Below are 20,742 nucleotides of genomic sequence, written 5' to 3'. Positions count from 1 at the left end.
ATCTCTTCACTCCCTACCTTACCGACCTTTCTTCCTCTTACTTTCTCCTACAGGTGTCACTTTCTTATCTTTCCTTTCCCGCTCTATCTTTCCTTTTTCTATCCCTTCACCTAACCTCCAAAAATATCCCCTACCTTTGCTGCTCCTTCCGCTTCCCGCTTCTGCTTCCCACTCTCCTCTTTTTTAACCCTCCTTTCCGCTTTTTCTCCCTCTCCCTTTCCTCACTCTTTTCTGCTCCTCACTCTCACCCAAATTCTTCCTTTTTCCTCACTTCTCTCTCTCACACTCACACCATTCCACCATTCACGCAACCGGAAGCGAAAGTCCTCAACTCGCTCACTTATTATGTCTTATTTCGCAGTTTTAACTTGCCCACGCAACAGCAGCAGCGCTGCATAATGTTTCTCTTTTATCACATATTTATACGTCAGCTTCTTATCATAAACTGCAGAAGTTTAGATAGGTAAAGAGGAAAAAGCTGACATAATTTTACATGATTAATGAATTTTCTCTCTTCTCATTCCTTTGTTTTCACATTATTTTCATTGTCATTATCACACTTTTTTCTCTCTTGAAGAGAAAAAGGTGGAAAAACCTATATTTCTCCTCTTTCATTTTTTCTTCACTTGATTTTGATTGACATTATCACACTCCTCATTGAAGAAGAAGAGGAAGGAAGGAGCTACACGTGTTTTTTGGGTGTGCAATACCATATAAAATTCTAATGATTTTATTTTGATTGACATTATCACACTCTTCATTGAAGGAGAAGAGGAAAGAATGAGCTACACGTGTTTTTTTGTGGGTGCGCAATACCTCATAAAAATTTTATGATTTTATTTTGATTGATATTATCACACTCTTCATTGAAGGAGAAGAGGAAAGAAGGAGCTACACGTATTTTTGTGTGTGCAATACCAAATAAAAATCTGTTATTAACGAAAAACATTTTTTTAGATTGACAGGATGAAACGTGTACGCATATCTGGAAATTAGCAGTATTTATTCTCCCCTCTCTCTCCCTCTCCATCACTATCTTTCCCACTTTCACAAAAAAAATTTCCTAAAAGGAATGTCTAACGCACGCACACGCGTGATGACTTTGTGAGAGAGAAAAAAAGTTTTCAGTGGCGGTGGGATTCGAACCCACGAGTATCCCACACAATCGTAGGGGGACTTTTATACTGGTTTCTCGTTTATACCAGTGCCTTAGACCGCTCGGCCACACCACCTTACAAGTATGAACCATTAGTTCACAGTATCTTTTTTTTTTAGAGTATGTTACGTACTGGGTAGTCGTGGCCGCCTATCGGTCGAGTTTCGGCTGACTTGACACTACAGTCTGGGTCAGTAGAAACACCGACTGAGCTTTGCGACTCACAGTACAATATACTAAAGTATTACACTCCGAGCGGTAAGAATGTAATGAGTTGGCAAGATTCGGGGTGAATTATAGTATGTATAAACATATGTTGGAACAGCTGATTTGACACAAAACTATGTATTTTCAGGTATTACAATTATACTTACAGTAAACGCTAATTATGCTGGAACAGCATTCGCAGGCTTATTGACTATTCGTCACAACTATTAGAGAGACTAGACTCTCTTATGTTTGTGGGTTACTCGCACTAGTTAACTATGATCAGTTCGTAGTAGTTGTTGTTATCTTTCAGAACGGTACGTGTTAGGTACGACTGAAAGATACACACTCGTGATGATCACTACACGACTTGGTTCGGATTTACTATTACTAGACTTAACTACCAGTACACGGCGACTGGGCAAGAGGTTTGTTAGAATACGGTGGAGTACTCTGCTCCCGTGGAACGGACACTAGAGTTACGACCTTGGAACGCGGATGATGCGGCAGCGGCTAAGCTTGCACAGAATAAGACTCGACTTGAGGGTCGCAGAACTCGCATATATGTAGGAGGCTTAATAGGTCATGTGTCGTCAGTAGCGCCATGATCTTTCGACACATGACAACCAAAAAGTCTCCACATCCGCGGCCGACGCCTAAGGTTTGACGCATTTCCGGAAAAGAAGTCCGGGTGTCAGCAATGTGCAATACTACCGGTATTGCACACGGACGCGTACAATCTACTTTGGTTCGGCAAGGTGGCTGACCCCTACGTTACAAGTAACAGAGGTAGGAAATAAACTTTACCTCGCTCCCCCAACCCCTCCAGCAATACCAACCCCCCCCCCCCCAAAAAAATATCCAACTTTTTTAAACATACTTTTTAAATATACCACCCTCACAGCCCGGGCTGCAGCGGGGGCTGGGGCCCTCGCGCACGCCGCCACCTAGCCGTGCCCCCATTAAATAAATAATTACTCGACAAGCCGCCAGGCGGCGCCACACACAAAAATTTACTATACTCGCCGCCAGGCGCCGCCACTAGGATCTAGGGGAAAAAGTACCTTCAGATATTTACCTCCACTACATCTAGGGAAAAAGATTGTTCAGAAATTCGTACACCCGCTGTGGTGACATAGATATACTACTGTGGTAGAAGAATCCATTACAATATATATAGTTAATTTATGACTTAAATAAGAAACCCTTAATCAATGGATTTTTAAACAGTTCTCGCAAAATATCTTATGCGCTACTAATCGCAATTACAAGTTGGAATGGCTAAACTTAATTGCTGTATAGTACGTGTCTAAATGTTGGAATATGCAGATAAGGAAAGTACGTTTAATTGGAATTAAAGTATTTATTTATGGTGGTACAAAAATAAAATTGCGATCATTTAAGTTTTACATAAATCTCGATTATTATTTATTGTACCTGGAATACATGTAAGAATTTATTGTACATGAATTATTCAATTTTACATGCAATTACATCGAGAAAAAAATATTAATTAGTATTTATAAGCTCGCACTTTTTGAAAATAATAAATATATATATTAGGGTGTCCGTTAAAAAGGCATTATTTTTTTTTTGTTAACTATATCTAACTTGGTATAGAATCAGAGACAAATGAGGTTTGCAAGAGTCTATCCGATTTAGGTGGTAAAAACCAGTGCCACCGAAGGTTTGAAGTTAAAAACGAGATTTCGCATAGAAAAATGATATATTGTGACTATTTTGCATGTAATTTTTTCATTCTTCAAACATTTGACACAATGATGTAACTTTTGTTATTTTAAAGGTCTCTGAATATGAATCCATAGTGAAATTTATTATTTGACTTGTTACAATCTTCATTTCCCGTGTTCATATTTTTTTTTAAATAAAGATATGTAATATAAATTCATTATAGACATATCTTGAATAATTTCTCTCTCTTTGCCTCGCCATCTCCGCCCCTCTTCGTTCTGACATTTCTGAATATGATAAGATTATGTAAATATTTTTTTAAATTCTTTTTAGCATGAGTTTCATGGGTTTATGCTGTTAAAAATAATTGATTTATGATGGCAAATCCTTTTATTCCTGTGTCTTCTGTAGATTCTCTATCTTTTTTTCTCTTTCTCTTTCTATTAATTCGAAATGATTAGTTTTTAAGTTAAAAGTAGAGCCTGTAAGCTCTACCCTAAGGATATACTGAATGTACTTTTCATTTCTCTTAAAATTTAAATATTTTTGATAATGCGGTCTTACATATATTTAGATAGAATTTTTGGTAAAATTAATATATCTTACACTAAGATATATTAATTTTACCAAAAATTCTATCTAAATATATGTAAGACCGCATTATCAAAAATATTTAAATTTTAAGAGAAATGAAAAGTACATTCAGTATATCCTTAAGGTAGAGCTTACAGGCTCTACTTTTAACTTAAAAACTAATCATTTCGAATTAATAGAAAGAGAAAGAGAAAAAAAGATAGAGAATCTACAGAAGACACAGGAATAAAAGGATTTGCCATCATAAATCAATTATTTTTAACAGCATAAACCCATGAAACTCATGCTAAAAAGAATTTAAAAAAATATTTACATAATCTTATCATATTCAGAAATGTCAGAACGAAGAGGGGCGGAGATGGCGAGGCAAAGAGAGAGAAAATATTCAAGATATGTCTATAATGAATTTATATTACATATCTTTATTTAAAAAAAAATATGAACACGGGAAATGAAGATTGTAACAAGTCAAATAATAAATTTCACTATGGATTCATATTCAGAGACATGTAAGATAACAAAAGTTATATCATTGTGTCAAATGTTTGAAGAATGAAGAAATGACATGCAATATTGTCACAATACATCATTTTTCTATGCGAAATCTCGTTTTTATCTTCAAACCTTCGGTGGCACGGGTTTTTACCGCCTAAATCGGCTAGACTCTTGCAAACCTCATTTTTATCTAATTCTATACCAAGTTAGATATAGTTAACAAACAAACAAAATAATGCCTTTTTAACGGACACCCTAATATACACTGCAGGCCAAAAGTTTAGGACCACTTGGTGAAATTGCCAAAAAGACAGACTCTCCTTTAAGTGCGTGTAGTTTGGCAACCCTAAGAGGTAGAACAAATTTAAGGATACTGTCGTTAAGCTTATTAAATTCAGCGTCCTACTACATTGATTTGACCTGATAAAATCTAATGGGTGCCTGTGTTAAAGGAGAGGAACTTGACAACATTTTTGACGTCTCTTTATTTATGTATATCAAATTTCAATTCTTTACACCGTTCATAATAATTGTCTGAGGCATTTGAAATTCAAATAGGTGAAAGGTTGAATCTTTAGCTTTCATTCAAGTCCAAAAACGTTTATAAATTTGTATTAGGCCCGCAGTTATTTGATAATTAATGAAGCAGTGTACGGCCAGCATTTTTTCCGTAAAACATCTGCTCGCTAAGCTCTTGAAACAAATTCAGGTCGGTATAAATTATGGGTGCCAAAAAGGGGAACCACGTTTAACTTTTCTTTAATTTGATTAACTACTATTTTACGGTTTCAAATAAATCAATGAAAGCTTAAATATAATTAACATATTTATACTTTTATTGATTGGATTGAAATACGTAGTGTTATTAATAATTAAAATAAAGAAAATTAAAAGTGGTACCCGTTTGGCACTCATAGTTTATACTGACCTGCATTTGTTCTTAGAGCTTAGCGAGCAAATGTTTTGCGGATAAAATACTGGTCGCGCACTGCTCGACTAATTTTCAAATAACTGCGGACCAAATAACAATTCTTATATGTTTTTGGTCTTAAATGAAAGCTTATGTTTCAAGCTTTCACTTACTTAAGTTTTAAATTCGTAAGACTATTACTATACCCGGTGCAAGTCATTGAAATTGGATATCCATATATAAAGAGACATCAAAAATTGTATGTTATCTCTCACCTTTAATACAGACACCCATTAGAATTTTTTAGGTCAAATCAATGTGGTAAGACGCGGAATTTAATAAGCTTGACGACTATATTCTTAAAGTTATTCTACATCTTAGGATTGCCAAACTACACGCACTTAAAGAAGAGTCTGTCATTTTGACAATTTTACCAAGTGGTCCTAAACTTTTGGCCTGCAGTGTATATGTATATTACTAAAACTTATATTTCATTTGGATTTATATAGTTTTTAATTTGTACTATCTTTGGCTCATTCCCTTTTAAAATATTTGTTTTACTGATCATTTTACAATCTGAAATTTTTCAATATATATAAACAACAGAGTATGAGATCCTTGGATTGCGTGAACCGTTTTTAATGTTCGAGGTCTCATTCGAAAGCTCTTTGAAAACCTTCTTAAGATAAGCTATGGTTAAATCATGACAATGCATATTCACAGAGATATATCGATTTAAAAATTGGGACGGCTAAAATTACTGTATAAGTTACACGGTAGCGCTCAACTATATATACATATGTGTACAATGACCGGCAGAAATGGCGTCCCTTGATGCGTTTAGGAACCGCATTTTAGGATCCTTCACTGTATACTCTATTCTGCTAGGCGGAGATAGGGGAATGGAATGCGATAACTATAGTAGTTAGTTTATCTCGCTCTAAATGCGTGAGTGCGAGAGAGAGAGCTTTATACGGCATAGCAGGGCAAGCCAGGCGTCCCGAGGCTTATTTCTATCTGTGCCATTGCCTATGGCTATCTCTCTCGCTCGGTAAGAATCATTCGTCCGTCCTTGTTTAGGTCAGTTCTACGCCAATGGATACTCTCTAAAGAAGATTTTCTCAGGCGACACCATTGAAGACTGCGATTACAGCGGGGATTTTAAAATACTGTGCACCTGTCACTGTCAAACGTCAGTATGAAAGATTATTGTCGCTTACAGCGTTTGGTGCAATTAACATTATAAATCTGGATTATTATGTGATATTCTGTAATGCACATATATATATACATATGTTAATTTACTTTTAATTTTTTAAACCAATAAGTTATTGGCATTATAGAAGAAACTCATTTAAATATAATAATATACTGGTTTCCACTTATGTAACTTTTCTTGTAAATATAACATAATTTTAATTAATAAAATTCACTCGTTTATTAATCAGACTAAGAAGAGTTATTTCTTTTAAATTTTAACATGTATAGAATAATATCCTAAACGCGCACACTTAACTAATTATTATTAGAGAAATATTTTTATAATCGTTACACATTGATAATAATATATCTCAATATCCTTCAGTTTAAAATATCATTTACATTGAAGAAATCTTGATCAATGGTCATGAAGAGTTCGTGGCTCAGTGGCTAGGTCGCTTGCCTCGAAGATTAGTTAGAGCGCTTTTGTCGGTGGTTCGAATCCCGCGGGAGATATTTTTTTTTTTTCGTTTTAAAAGCATTACTATCTTTTTTTTTGTTAATTATTTGGAAGCATTGCTACTGCTTCCAAACATATTTTGAAAAGTTTATTTTGCCCTGAAAAGGGCAGTTAGTCAGACACGGCTAGAGCTTCCTAATTTTTGTCAAAATTGTATGTCCTACGTAACGTCAGTTCGTCTAGTAGTCAGTCCAATATCCGCGCCGGTCAATAACTTGATTGAGTCGATTTGGAATCGATTCAATTAAGTTTTCAAGAAACTGTGGTTCATGCCGTAGGCCTTCCCACACAGCTCTTGCATTCTCAAGCACTGCTGCTTTCGTCATCTCCCTTGGCACGACCCATTTCTTGGTCATTCTCGCCCAAACGTTTTCTATAATATTTAAATCCGGACTCTTGGCCGGCCACTGGACCAGTTGGATTTCCGGATGATCCCCTAACCAATCACGAGTGGTGTGTGAAGTGTGAACTGCAGAATTATCCTGCACTACACGGATTATTGGCATATCTTCGGCAGAATACACAGCACGAACACTTGGAAGAAGCACCTCTTCAAGGATCGTAATGTAGTCTGCAGAAGACATCTTAGGAGGAACCTCAACCAATTCACCTATCGTGCCTCCTGACACCCACCCCCAAACGCCATACGTGATTCGTTCAGAGCGATCACTCTGAACGACGTATTCGGGTTTCATCCGAGAATTGCTGGGCCTCCAGACGTGAAGAAAACATCGGTCAACGGATGATACAAAAACCTTTTCATCGGTCCAGATCACCGTTTCCCACGTTTCACGACTTTTAAAACGAAAAACAAAATATCTCCCGCGGGATTCGAACCACCGACAAAAGCGCTCTAACTAATCTTCGAGGCAAGCGACCTAGCCATTGAGCCACGAACTCTTCATGACCATTGATCAAGATTTCTTCAATGTAAATGATATTTTAAACTGAAGGATATTGAGATATATTATTATCAATGTGTAACGATTATAAAAATATTTCTCTAATAATAATTAGTTAAGTGTGCGCGTTTAGGATATTATTCTATACATGTTAAAATTTAAAAGAAATAACTCTTCTTAGTCTGATTAATAAACGAGTGAATTTTATTAATTAAAATTATGTTATATTTACAAGAAAAGTTACATAAGTGGAAACCAGTATATTATTATATTTAAATGAGTTTCTTCTATAATGCCAATAACTTATTGGTTTAAAAAATTAAAAGTAAATTAACATATGTATATATATATGTGCATTACAGAATATCACATAATAATCCAGATTTATAATGTTAATTGCACCAAACGCTGTAAGCGACAATAATCTTTCATACTGACGTTTGACAGTGACAGGTGCACAGTATTTTAAAATCCCCGCTGTAATCGCAGTCTTCAATGGTGTCGCCTGAGAAAATCTTCTTTAGAGAGTATCCATTGGCGTAGCACTGACCTAAACAAGGACGGACGAATGATTCTTACCGAGCGAGAGAGATAGCCATAGGCAATGGCACAGATAGAAATAAGCCTCGGGACGCCTGGCTTGCCCTGCTATGCCGTATAAAGCTCTCTCTCTCGCACTCACGCATTTAGAGCGAGATAAACTAACTACTATAGTTATCGCGTTCCATTCCCCTATCTCCGCCTAGCAGAATAGAGTATACAGTGATGGATCCTAAAATGCGGTTCCTAAACGCATCAAGGGCCGCCATTTCTGCCGGTCATTGTACACTCCGGGTAATATATTCTATCCAACCTACAGTGATCGCATATTTCCACTCAGTGTAACTTTTCACACATACAACCGCCGTATCCGTGTGAAGTGACAACGTTTGTCCCATCACACGGATACGGCGGCTTGTATATGTAAACAGTTACTCTGGGTGAAAATATGCGATCATTGCCAACATATCAACAAAGGTTTTAAAGGACCTTACTTTCCAAGCGGAGAAGGCTTCCCCCACCAAGCGGCCTACCTGAAGTAGCATCGAGCTTAGGGTAATAAATCGCAGGCCATAAATAAAGGCAAATCAATTATACCTGTAGCTTCAAATGCTAATACAAATCTTAAACTTTTATATTGTCAATTAAACATTTTTGAAATTATTATTAAGGCAGTGCTTACATTTTTATGATGAAAATGAGACTAAACACGGCGTTAATTGGCTAATCTACTCTTTTAGGGGGGAATGTATTATTTAACCCTTATGTGCCCACCTAGCCTTACCAACGTTGTTGTCCACCCAGGGTATCCGGGTACCCACTACACTTTTTTCCATTCTTCGACTTTATCTGTAAAAAATTAAGCTTTATATAATTTATATGTATTTAATAGGCATTAAAGTCGAAATGTTTGTAATATTTTTCATACTTAAATTCCGATTTTGTGTCTGTAAACAAATTTATACATAAGGTCGAGGAATCCAGAAAAGAATGTTCCCTTTGTCAGAAGCCTGTTTGTGACGAGCACAGTATAGCTTACTTCAAATGTAATGCGAGTGTTCCATAAATACTATCATATAATATATTATAGCCTAAGCCAGGGCTCGGAACGGTTTGCAACTTTCGGCTGATTTCCAAGCTCTATCCCCTCCACCAAGTCACGTGGGCTCGCAGTCGCTGGTCGTAGCTGCGCGCGCAAGCTTAAGCCAGGTGCGGCGCACGTAATTATTATGGTTCAGATAAAACACGTGGTACCAAATTAATGTTTATCAGCAATAGTAATATTGTTTATGCTGAAAAAATTCCATATGAATAAAAATGTTACATTAGTATAAATTATGTACCATTTATAGGCTTAACGTCATTTTAAATATAGTATTAAAAATAATATAAGTCGAAAGTGTTACACTAATGTAACTATTTGATTTTAATAAACATTAAATTTATTCGATCTATAAAAGAATAGTGCTATGGTCCTGTGTATCGAATTTGTAACTATTAAAAGTACGCAAATTGTAGCATTATTTTCCATATTGTAGTTCTGCTGCTAAAAATACATATGCGTACAAATAGAATAATATTTACCATTTTTTTTACATGAAAGATATACCTGTACTTACATACCTATCTACTTTAATGATGTAGACAGTTTCAATAATCAAATGACAGATTCTTAATAGATTTCCACATCACCCGGGAGGTACTTTTAATGATGCATCTTTTTTAAGTAGTATCCCCAGTAGGTTTAATCCACTGTAATTAACAACACGAGAAATTAAAAATTAATTTGGTTTATATGTTGTGATTGGAGGAAATATGAAAGAAGTATCTATCTCGCTGCGTTAGTCAAATAGGTTTTCATAAGAGTAGCCAAAGTAGAATCATTTACGGAAAATCGTAAATCATTTTTAATTTGTTTCAGTTTCGAAAGTAAACATATTCACGCAAATAGGTAGATTTAAACAGAAAAAATTTTGCGCCTAAAATTTCTGAAAAGACATACAGGGTCTTTTCCTAACAGCGGAGCATAGGAGATTCGTGTTAGTTGACTATAGCACTCGGAATGATGGAATCTGAGAGCGCTGATTGGTCAATATTGCGTAGTACCAACATATAATAGGCCGTTACCAATAGATGGATACGAAAAATGAGATTCATCCGCCATTTTGGTGTGGAGAAATGTTTACATGCTAATCGTAGCAGAAAGAGGTGTAAAATGGAAAAATGTCAAATGTTGTCATTACTAAAGTAAAAATTGAATACTTTGAAGGAAAATGAAGAATATTCATACTTTCCATTCATTTTTTTCAATTTTTACATTAGTAACCTTACCATTTGACATTTCTCCATTTTACACCTCTTTCTGCTAGGATTAGCATGTAAACATTTCTCCACACCAATATGGCGGATGAATCTCATTTTTTGTACCCAACTATTGGTAACGATTTATTATCTGTTGGTACTATGTAATATTGACCAATCAGCGCTCTCAGATTCCATCATTCCGAGTGCTATAGTCAACTAACACGAATCTCCTATGCTCCACTGTTAGGAAAAGACCCTGTAGAATTGCTTCTTAAAGTTGCAAGTATTTGGAGCAGATTCTTGAAGTAAATATTTACAGACGGCAATGTGAGGAATAGTATTAAATACTAAAGCATGCATAAACATACATTAAAATTTGCACCGAAGGAATTAATACGTCTGACCAACTGAGAAATAGACTGTTTTGACGTTTGCAATTAATAATTGACATTATGAAGGTGATTCGTTAAGCTATTATTATTAAAGCTAATTCACAAGGAGAATGCATATTTTTTGTTTTGTAAGAAATTATGAAACTTTCGCTGGTTTTTAATGATAAATAAGACGCGATTTTATGAAAATGTGTATAACTTTACACACACTATTTTAAGCAAATTCACACCTACATATAATTTTAATTTGATATATCTAGTGAACTGCTAGAAGGAATGTTACTTTCATATAGTGTTTTGAAAACCTCTTGAATTAAGCTAAAAGAATATGCAATAAAATATAGTAGGTTATTTAAAAAATTCAAGGTGACCTTCATATGTTTTTCAAACACAATTTGAAAATCAATCAAATGATAATATTTTATGTCCCCTTTTGAACCATAAAACTTTTGTATGAAACATTTTTTGAAAAATTATTGGATTACGAAATAATCAGCTGGAAACTTTTGTAACGAACACCCTGTGTTGTTATTATACTCAGAAGGTTGACTAGAAGATTTAAATATTTTAGTATCATTTTCAGTCTCCCAATGAACTTTTTCAGTATAACAACAATATTATTGACATAGCCAAATATCAGCAGTTGTTCGATAGATGATTATTGCCGTTTAAAGAGTCACAATAAACGGTCATTAGAACGGGTTACTCGATTAGGTCTCCGGTTGTACGATTTTGTAATTTAGAGGTCGAAATAAATCTTCTTTCTTTTGTTCATCAAAATTTGTTTCTTTTAATAGCAAGTAATATCGATTTCTTCCTTGATTTTGCTGGTTTTGTGTTGTGAATTCTCTAATTTATTGACAGTTAGAGTGATAAAATGAGTGGAAATCAAAAATATAAGCAGCGTGTCAACAGTTGCTGAGAAGACAAAATCTTCGCTTATATATCCAACAAAACGGTATGTCTGATTTGCCATTATGAGCCATCCATTGTTTCTACATTTACTATAGAAAAACATTATTTTTCAAAGCACATGTCGAAATATAATTATTCAATTTATAAAGATGATGAAAGACGAAATTTAATAGAACGATTGAAACTAGTTCTTAAACAATATTCTGATGAACCTCCAAATTTGGATATTGTTGCCCAAACATCCTCATTTGCTCGTAAAGCTTCCTACGATATTTCTTTGCTTATTGCTCAACGTGGTAAGCCTTTTGTTGATGGCGAATTTATTAAATCGTGTCTTCTTAAAGCAGTAAATGCATTTGGAGGATCTTTGACGGTTGATGATGTTCTTCAAATTCCATTGAGCGATAAAACGGTTGCTACCAGAGTGCAAGTAATAGCTGGTTCTATTGAAGAAAAATTTAAATCTCTGCTACAGTCGTGTGTATATTTTTCATTGTACCTCAACGAAAGTACTGACAACCGTCATGTCAGTCAATTAAGTATATTTGTGCGCATTGTAGGAGATGACTTTTCTTATACTAAAGAGTTATTAGATTTCTTCCCGTTACATGGTACAACGACAGGCGCAGATATTTTTAGTACGGTAGAAAACACTTTTGAAAAATTTAATATTAATTTTTCCAAGTGTTCATGTATCGTTACGGATGGTGCATCGTCTATGGTAGGAACTAGAAAAGGATTTGCTGGGCAGCTATTTCAAAGAAATATAAAAGTTCCTTTAATCCATTGCATTATTCATCAAGAAGCATTATGTGGCAAAGCAATAAAGATTACTGCTGCAATGAAAATGGTCACAAAAATTATAAATTTCATTAAAGGAGGAAATAGATCATTAACTCATCGTCAATTTAAATTATTTTTAGCTGAGCATGATTCACTCTATAAGGATATACCTTTATATTCTGATGTTCGTTGGCTTAGTGCAGGGCAATGTTTAGAAAGGTTTCTCGCTTTAAAGAATGAAATAATGATGTTCTTGCAAATTATAGCAATGGCATCAGCAATGTATAATGAGTTCAAATCATTTTTAGAAGATATAGATTCCCTTTGTGAGCTAGCATTAATAACAGATTTAACAAATCATCTTAACACCTTGAATTATAAATTGCAAACATCAGAACAATCTAGTTCTCAATTAGTCAGTCATATCGATTCCTTCATAGCAAAATTAAATATGCTTATGCATGATTTAATACATAATAGCTTTTATCACTTTCCCGCATGTAAATATTTACTGGAAGAATCTGCTCCAAATACATGCGACTTTAAGAAACACTTTTATATCCTTCAATCGATTATTGAAGAATTCACTACTCGTTTTAAAGATTTGCAAGCTCTTAGAAAGGATTTAATTTTATATGAAAATGTCTTCTTTGTACCTATTGAAGAGCAAAATGTGATCTTACGGGAAGAACTTTGCGACTTACAAAATGATATTTCTTTACATTATTTAAAAAATAAATTTCAGAACTCATTAGAAATTTTTAAAACCTTGCCAAAAGACAAATATCCTTTTCTAAGAAGTTTTGGGCTCAGGATATTTTCTATGTTTGGATCCACCTATTTGTGTGAATGTTCGTTTTCTAAAATGAAACAAATCAAGAATGATTTACGGTCTTCCATGAATGATTCCACTTTGACTGCTCTTATGAGAACATATTTAACTAACATCGAAATAGATACTTTTTCGTTAGTTCCTCCAGTCACAACATATAAACCAAATTAAGTTTTAACTTCTCTTGTTGTCAATTACAGTGGATTAGACCTATTGGGGATACCACTTACAAAAAAAATGCATCATTAATAGTACCTCCTGGGTGATGTGGAAATCTATTAAGAATCTGTCATTTGATCCTTGAAACAGTCTACAACATTAACCCTCAACGGGTACACTTTGAAAATGTAATGTTACGGGTACACAGGGTAAATTTTACCTTACCGAAATTCAAACGTTTATATCTCGGCTCCAAATTAATGTATGTTGGAATTTTTTTTTAAACTACTTACCATAGTTTAAAGAAGATAATGAGAACATAAAACGTTATAAATTTATGAAATTTTTTTAGATTTACTGAAAAATAAAACGATATGTTTTTAAAAAACCTTTTTCTGTTCTAAGTAATATTTTATTAGTAAAGATAAACAATAAACTAACAAATATATATACTATTTTGAAGATAAAGAGCTATACTTTAAAGTAATTAACATCTTTTTACGATTATAAAAATTTTTTTATTTTTTATGACAATTTAAAAAGTGATAGAATTTGAATCATTTGTACGGTACTTTATTTCTTCTATATAAGATTATTATCTTCTATATATTAGCAAGTAATAGTTATAAGTGCTTTTTAAAGTTAATAAACATTTAAAAAATAAAAGTTATTATTAATTAACAAAATAAACAATTTTTCTGTTCTTATACATTAAAAAAACTTAAATAATTATTTTTTTTCGCATATAGTGCAAATCTTAGCCACATGTTCCTTGCACATGGTTTTACGACAACGTATACAAAAGGCACGCGATTTTCTATCACTTGAATAGGGACAAAGCTGACAACGCTTTGGTTTTTCATGTAAATTTGTTGGAAGCTCGTCTTCGATTAATTGATTCTCAAAGCGTTCTTCATTTGGAATAAATTGTTCAATTAAATTGCGTACGGAAATGCGTAATGTCGGAAGTGTTAACCGCAAAGTCAAGAGAGGTTTAACAAGTGACATAGCAAGTTCTAGAACAAATTTTTTTCGCGAAAGCATAGAATTGTTCTCGCAGAAATTGTGCAAAATATGTGCGTTTACATTGCATTGGTCTAGCATACCGTACATAAATCGTAGAGGCCATCGCTGAGTTCGCCGTGCAACAGAATAATCGTGACATTTTTTGTCAAAACTATCCACCCCTCCCTTAGTTTTGTTGTAAAAAACAACGATGTTGGGCTTATTTGTTTCTGCGTCAATTCCACGATCTTTATGAAGTGATGATAATAATAAAACCACCTTTTTGTTTTTCTTTTTTGGATAATATGAAAGAAGAGTCATATTTTTTCGAAAAGCAAATTGAGCATCTGAATTATCTGCAGGTGCGCGCTTGAATGACTCAGGAATCTCCTGTTTATTTTTGCGGATAGTTCCGACGTATGTTAGATTTGAATCAGACAATTTTTCAACAATTGGCAAACTGGTAAACCAATTATCAGCAGTAATATTCCGATTTGAACCAGAGATACTCTCACATAACTTTCGCACGAAGTAAGCTGGAACACTTTCAGTTGGCTCTTTGTTAACAACGGTACCAGTATACGGTAAAGCATCAAACATATAATGTGTTTCAGCATCGTGTATAGAAACGATTTTCAAACCATACCTGTCAGGTTTTGAAGGTATATAAATTTTGAATGAGCATCGACCACGAAATGATAATAGTTGCTCATCTATTGTAACATTTTTCCCAGGTTCGTAATAATTTTTGCAATTAGAAATGAACATATCCCAACATTCTCGAATATGAGCAAATTTATCATTTTGCAGACGTTCTTTTCGGGTTTCTTTATCGTCAAACCTAATACACCTCAAAATAATTTTGAATCTACGGTACGTCATTGTAGCACGAAATAATGATAACGAATGAACCGACCAAAGATCTTCGATATCCGTACGATTTACTTTAAATAGGCCTGAATAGTACAGCAACCCAAAGAATGCTTTTATTTCAATTTTGTCAATAGTTTTGATAACTATATGATCTGATACATTATTTGCCGCAGTATATTGTAAAAGCTCAATATTAGTAAATTTAACGATTTTGTCAATTATATTTTCGGACATCAAAAGACTCCACGCTTCCAAGGGTGACTTTATTTGAAGAGCAGCCTCTTTTGGAGATGGTATAATCGACTCTCTATCAATTGAATTTCTTAAGTTTTTAGACATAGTTGTTGACGAGACAGGTGTAACTGACCATGTGCAGTTTTTTGCGCGGAGAAGTGACGGCCGACCGCGCTTGGGTTTTGAAGTAGTAGGCCATTCACTCTCCGAAATGCTCTGTTCTGAACAACTATCACTTTGTTCAATTGTAATATCCTCATCACATTCTACGTCGCTAGCATTAGAAATTTCTTCATCTGATGTACAAGCATTTTGCATTTCTGCAGCTGCTAACTGGGCTGCTAGTCTAACAGAACGTCTCATTGTTTCTTTTAAACTATATACGAATCAATATAAATAAAAGTAAATATATATCTTAAGATTAGTAATGAGTATAGTATATTAGTGCTTACCTTTTTGCTGTCCGGAAGTCTGCCAATATTGGGACACAACGGGTACACAGGGTTAATTTTACCCGCACAATTTTTTTATTACCTTGCAAATGAAATACTGTTAACAAAATGTAGCCGGTCTTAGATGTTTATAGGAGAGCTCCTAATAACTGATTTTTTCAATAGATTTGCAATACCCTCTTTTTCCTCTATATTAAAATATAGCTTTGAGGGAAATTGCGATTGGGTAAATTTTACCCTGTGTACCCGTTGAGGGTTAAAGCATACATATAAGTATATAATTACAGATATAAAAAACTTTCGTGCGAAAGGAATGGTAAATAGTATTGTATTCGTACGTATATTTATTTTTAGCAGCAGAACTACAATAGGGAAAATAATACTGCAATTTGTGCGTACTTTTAATAGTTATAAATTCAACACGCAGGGCCATAGCACTATTCTTTTATAGATCGAATAAATTTAATGTTTATTAAAATCAACTAATTACATTAGTGTAACACACTTTCGACTTATTATTTGGTAATACTATATTTAGAATAACGTTGAGCCAATAAATGTTAATTTTTTTATACTATTGCTGATAAACAGTAATTTGGTCCCATGTGTTTTATTTGTTCCAGAATTGCGTGTGCCGCCCCTGGCTGTTTTACGCGCCCAGCTACGACCAGCGACTGCGAGCCCACGTGACTTGGTGGAGGGGATAGAGCTTGGAAATCAGCCGAAAGTTGCAAACCGTTCCGAGCCCTGAATTAAGGGGTTACGCTACCGAGGCGCACTGAAAAATGAAAGTTTTTGCAGAACTTTTCCTTGAAAACTATTCAATGGATTAAAATGAAATATTTAGTCTTTATTATATATGTTTTGAGGTATATTAAAGCAATCTTTATTTAAAATTTTTATACAAAATGGCATCTTGACAAGCGGCAAACGGAACATGTTTTTTCGGAGGAGTGAATCTGTGTGCACTATAATATTCTCCAAACAGCACCTAGGATAAAAAAATTTTTTTTTCGTTAATCTACATTAGATTTGCTAGGGAAGTACACACGATTATTCATTTTTATCGAAAATAGGCGTCAGTTTGAACTTTCTTAAAAATTTTATCATTAAAAATCGACATTAAATAGTTAATAACAATTTTAATTATTTATTAATCTTAAAAAGCGTGTGTACCTCCCTAGCAAAACTAATTTCGATTGACGAAAAAAAAAATTTTTTCACTCTAGGTGCTGTTCGGAGAATATTATAGTGCACACAGATTCGCTCCTCGGAAAAAACATGTTCCGTTTACCGCTTGTCAAGACGACATTTTGTATAAAAAATTAAAATAAAAATTGCTTTAATATATCTCAAAACATATATAATAAAGAATAAAAATTTCATTTTAATCCATTGAATAGTTTTCAAGGAAAAAATTCTCCAAAAAACATTCATTTTTCAGTGCGCCTGGGTAGTGTGCCCCTTAACAATATAAAAGTTTAAGATTTGTATTAGCATTTGAAGTTACAGGTATAATTGATTTACCTTTATTTATGGCCTGCGGTTTATTACCCTAGTTCGATGCTAGTACAGGTAGGCCGATTGGTGGGGGAAGCCTTCTCCGCTTGAGAAGTTAAAGGGAATCTGTACATCGACATTACAGAGCGAAATTTGCGCCAAACGAAATGGCCTCATTTCTTAACCGATTTTAACGTTTATCCACCTTTTTGGAAACGCCAGAAGATTATCTAGCGAACTTCGTTGGCCGATTTTTCAAATTTCACTTTTTTATTAGTTTTTAATTTTTTTAAAAATCTGCCAACGGAGATAGCTAGATAATCTTCTGGCGTTTCCGAAAAGGTGTATAAACATTAAAATCGGCTAAGAAGTGAGGCTGTTTCGTTTGGCGCAAGATTTGACTAATTTGTTGAGATTTACGCAGGGCCGACAATAACAAAGGGAACGCTGGAACCTAGCTTGTCTCCCCACTCGAGCAGCGAGTGGGGGAGTAGAATCGCTCTTCACTCGCGACGTCGCTCCCCACTCCGCAGCCTACAATAAATTGCACGACCTATATTAAAAATCACGCTACTTTTGCCAAGCTGTACGGTCGTAATTCTTATCCAATTACATTGAAATCGGTATGAACATAATCTTTCATTTATTTCAAAGTGAACCACGTTTTCCAATATTTAATACGACTTTTAGTTCTTTCCTGTTAGCGATAGAAGATGGAAGTCCGCAACGAACTAATCGAGTTGAACAGTGACCGAAATTGTCACGCACTTGAAACTTCTTTGGTAAAGAGGGAAAGAACTATAAGACTTATTGTGTGAAAATTTACAAACGTAGATCACTCTGTAATAAATGTAGAATTATATTTGTACCAATTTTATTGTAATCGGATAAAAATTACAATCATACGGCGTGGCAAAATGTAGCGTGATTTTTACCATATACATGCATGGTCGCTATCTTTTGCCACGCCGTATGATTTTAATTCTTATCCGATTACAATAAAATTGGTACGAATAGAATCCTACATTTAGTACAGAGTGATCTAAGTTTGTAAATTTTCAAACACACAAAATAAGTCTTATAGTTTTTCCCTCTTTACCGAAGAAGCTGCAAGTGCGTGACAATTCCGGTCACTGTTCAACTCGATTAGTTCGTTGCGCACTTCCATCTTCTATCGCTAACAGGAAAGAACTAAAAGTCGTATTAAATATTGGAAAACGTGGTTCACTTCGAAATAAATGAAAGATTATTTTCATACCGATTTCAATGTAATTGGATAAGAAATACGACCGTACCGCGTGGCAAAAGTAGCGTGATTTTAGAGATAGGCCGTGCAATTCATTGTAGGCTGCGGAGTAGGAAGCGACGTTGCGAGTGAAGAGCGAGTCTACTCCCCCCCTCGATGCTCGAATGGGGAGGCAAGCTAGGTTCCAGCGTCTCCTTTGTTATTGTCGGCTCTGCGTAAATTTCAATAAATTAGTCAAATTTGCGCCAAACGAAACAGTTTAATTTCTTAACCTATTTTCACATTTATACACCTTTTTGAAAACGCCAGAAAATTATCTAGCGATCTTCGTTGACAGATTTTTAAAAAATATAAAAAAAAGGGAAATTTGAAAAATCAGTCAACGAAGATCGCTGGATAATCTTCTGGCGTTTCCAAAAAGGTGGATAAACGTTAAAATCGGTTAAGAAATGAGGCCGTTCCATTTGGCGCAAATTTCGCTCTGTAATGTCGATATACAGATTTCCCCTTAAGTCCTTTAAAACCTTCATTGATATGCTGGACAGAATATATTTCCCGGAATGTACTTGCCATCGAGACACTACCGTTTCTTTTGTTTAAGAGTTAACTTTCTGTAAAAATTGGTTTCGCTAGTATTTTTATTGGAATCAAAAGTCTTGTATAAAAAGAAATAAATTACTCTTGCCGTCTTTTCTTTACACGAAAGTGTTTTCTGTAGGGATATAATGTAATGTTATATATGAAAATAAAATGTATGTGTGTTTAGGAAGAAGACAAAATTAAGAATGTAAATAAATAAGATATTATTCGAAATCTGTAAGTAGAGTAGCTAGGATGGTTCTATGACCGGGTGGCGAGGGGGTCGGGGTTCCGCGGAGGTAGGGGAAGTAGGGGAATTGCCCCACTCCTCGGCTGAGACCGATCGGCGAGGGGGTCGGGGTCCCGCGGGTGTAGGGGAAGTAGGGGAATTGGCCCCTCTGCGGTTGTGCGCATTGTGTGTGTCACCCACGTTAAACTCGTAGGGTACACATGTGACCTCCCCCCCTCTTACGTTAAGCAGTGGACGCCTTAGAGAGAGATGGAGAGAAGGAGAGAAAGAGAGAAAGAGAAAGAGAAGGAGTATTTAAATACAATGCTTATTTTTATAATTTATTGAATTATTAAAAAAGTTTTATTTACAATGCTTTTTTAGACATTTTTCTGACATTCAATTGCATGATGTATATATTTTTTACAAATGCTACACCATTCAGGAATTGAACAATTGATGTGTAGGTGACCAAATTTTTTGCAATTTATACACCAATAATGTGGTGTGAGATCTATCTGAGGCTCTATTTGCGTAGCCTCTGTTCTTGCAGCAACAGACTCCGTTTGTGTGATCATATTTTTAACCTGGGACATATTTGAAAACATTTTGTTATTTTTTTTTTTTGATATTGTAATAACTATTTTACAAAGCAGGTATACTTACAAAAATCACTTCCTCCTCTTCTTCCTCCTCCTCCTCTTCTTCTTCATCCTCCTCCTTTTCTTCTTCCTCCCTCTCCTCTAAATCAATGGCTGGTAAAAAAAAAAGAAAAAAATTATTTTTTTTTCGTTATTCTTGGTTTTGAATAAAAGAACAATTGGTCAAATAGTGTGATAGTTCACGGTTTTTTCAAAAATATGTGTCGTAAAATTCTTTTATGATTCTATTTATTGACACTATTTCATGTATTACGACATAAACAGTCTGTATGGATGGGTGGGTTTTTTCTTTTAAAATAAATAAAAATAAGTACTTACAGTTCAAGTGCATATTGTGATGAAGCATCGCTTCATATTCTTC

At 34.6% G+C, this 20,742-nt stretch overlaps 2 protein-coding genes across 2 annotated transcripts; one reads left to right on the top strand and one right to left on the bottom strand.

Moving 5' to 3' along the window:
• Window positions 1-11,945: 11,945 nt before the first annotated feature.
• Window positions 11,946-13,613, top strand: LOC136777988 (general transcription factor II-I repeat domain-containing protein 2B-like). Its single transcript, XM_066734617.1, has one exon. It carries the CDS (start codon window positions 11,946-11,948, stop codon window positions 13,611-13,613), a length of 1,668 nt encoding a protein of 555 aa, XP_066590714.1.
• A 717-nt stretch (window positions 13,614-14,330) lies between these two features.
• LOC136777916 (piggyBac transposable element-derived protein 4-like) lies at window positions 14,331-16,076 on the bottom strand. The gene has a single exon (XM_066734519.1). The coding sequence runs from the start codon at window positions 16,074-16,076 to the stop codon at window positions 14,331-14,333; it is 1,746 nt and encodes a 581-aa protein (XP_066590616.1).
• Between the last annotated feature and the right edge of the window lie 4,666 nt (window positions 16,077-20,742).

The sequence above is a fragment of the Prorops nasuta genome, unplaced genomic scaffold (assembly GCF_024137725.1).
Source record: "Prorops nasuta isolate Cenicafe-Biocafe unplaced genomic scaffold, Cenicafe_Pnas_1.2 PNAS00001, whole genome shotgun sequence".
Lineage (NCBI taxonomy): Eukaryota > Metazoa > Arthropoda > Insecta > Hymenoptera > Bethylidae > Prorops > Prorops nasuta.
Note: the sequence above shows the minus strand (reverse complement) of the source record. Positions and strands in the feature narration are given on the sequence as shown.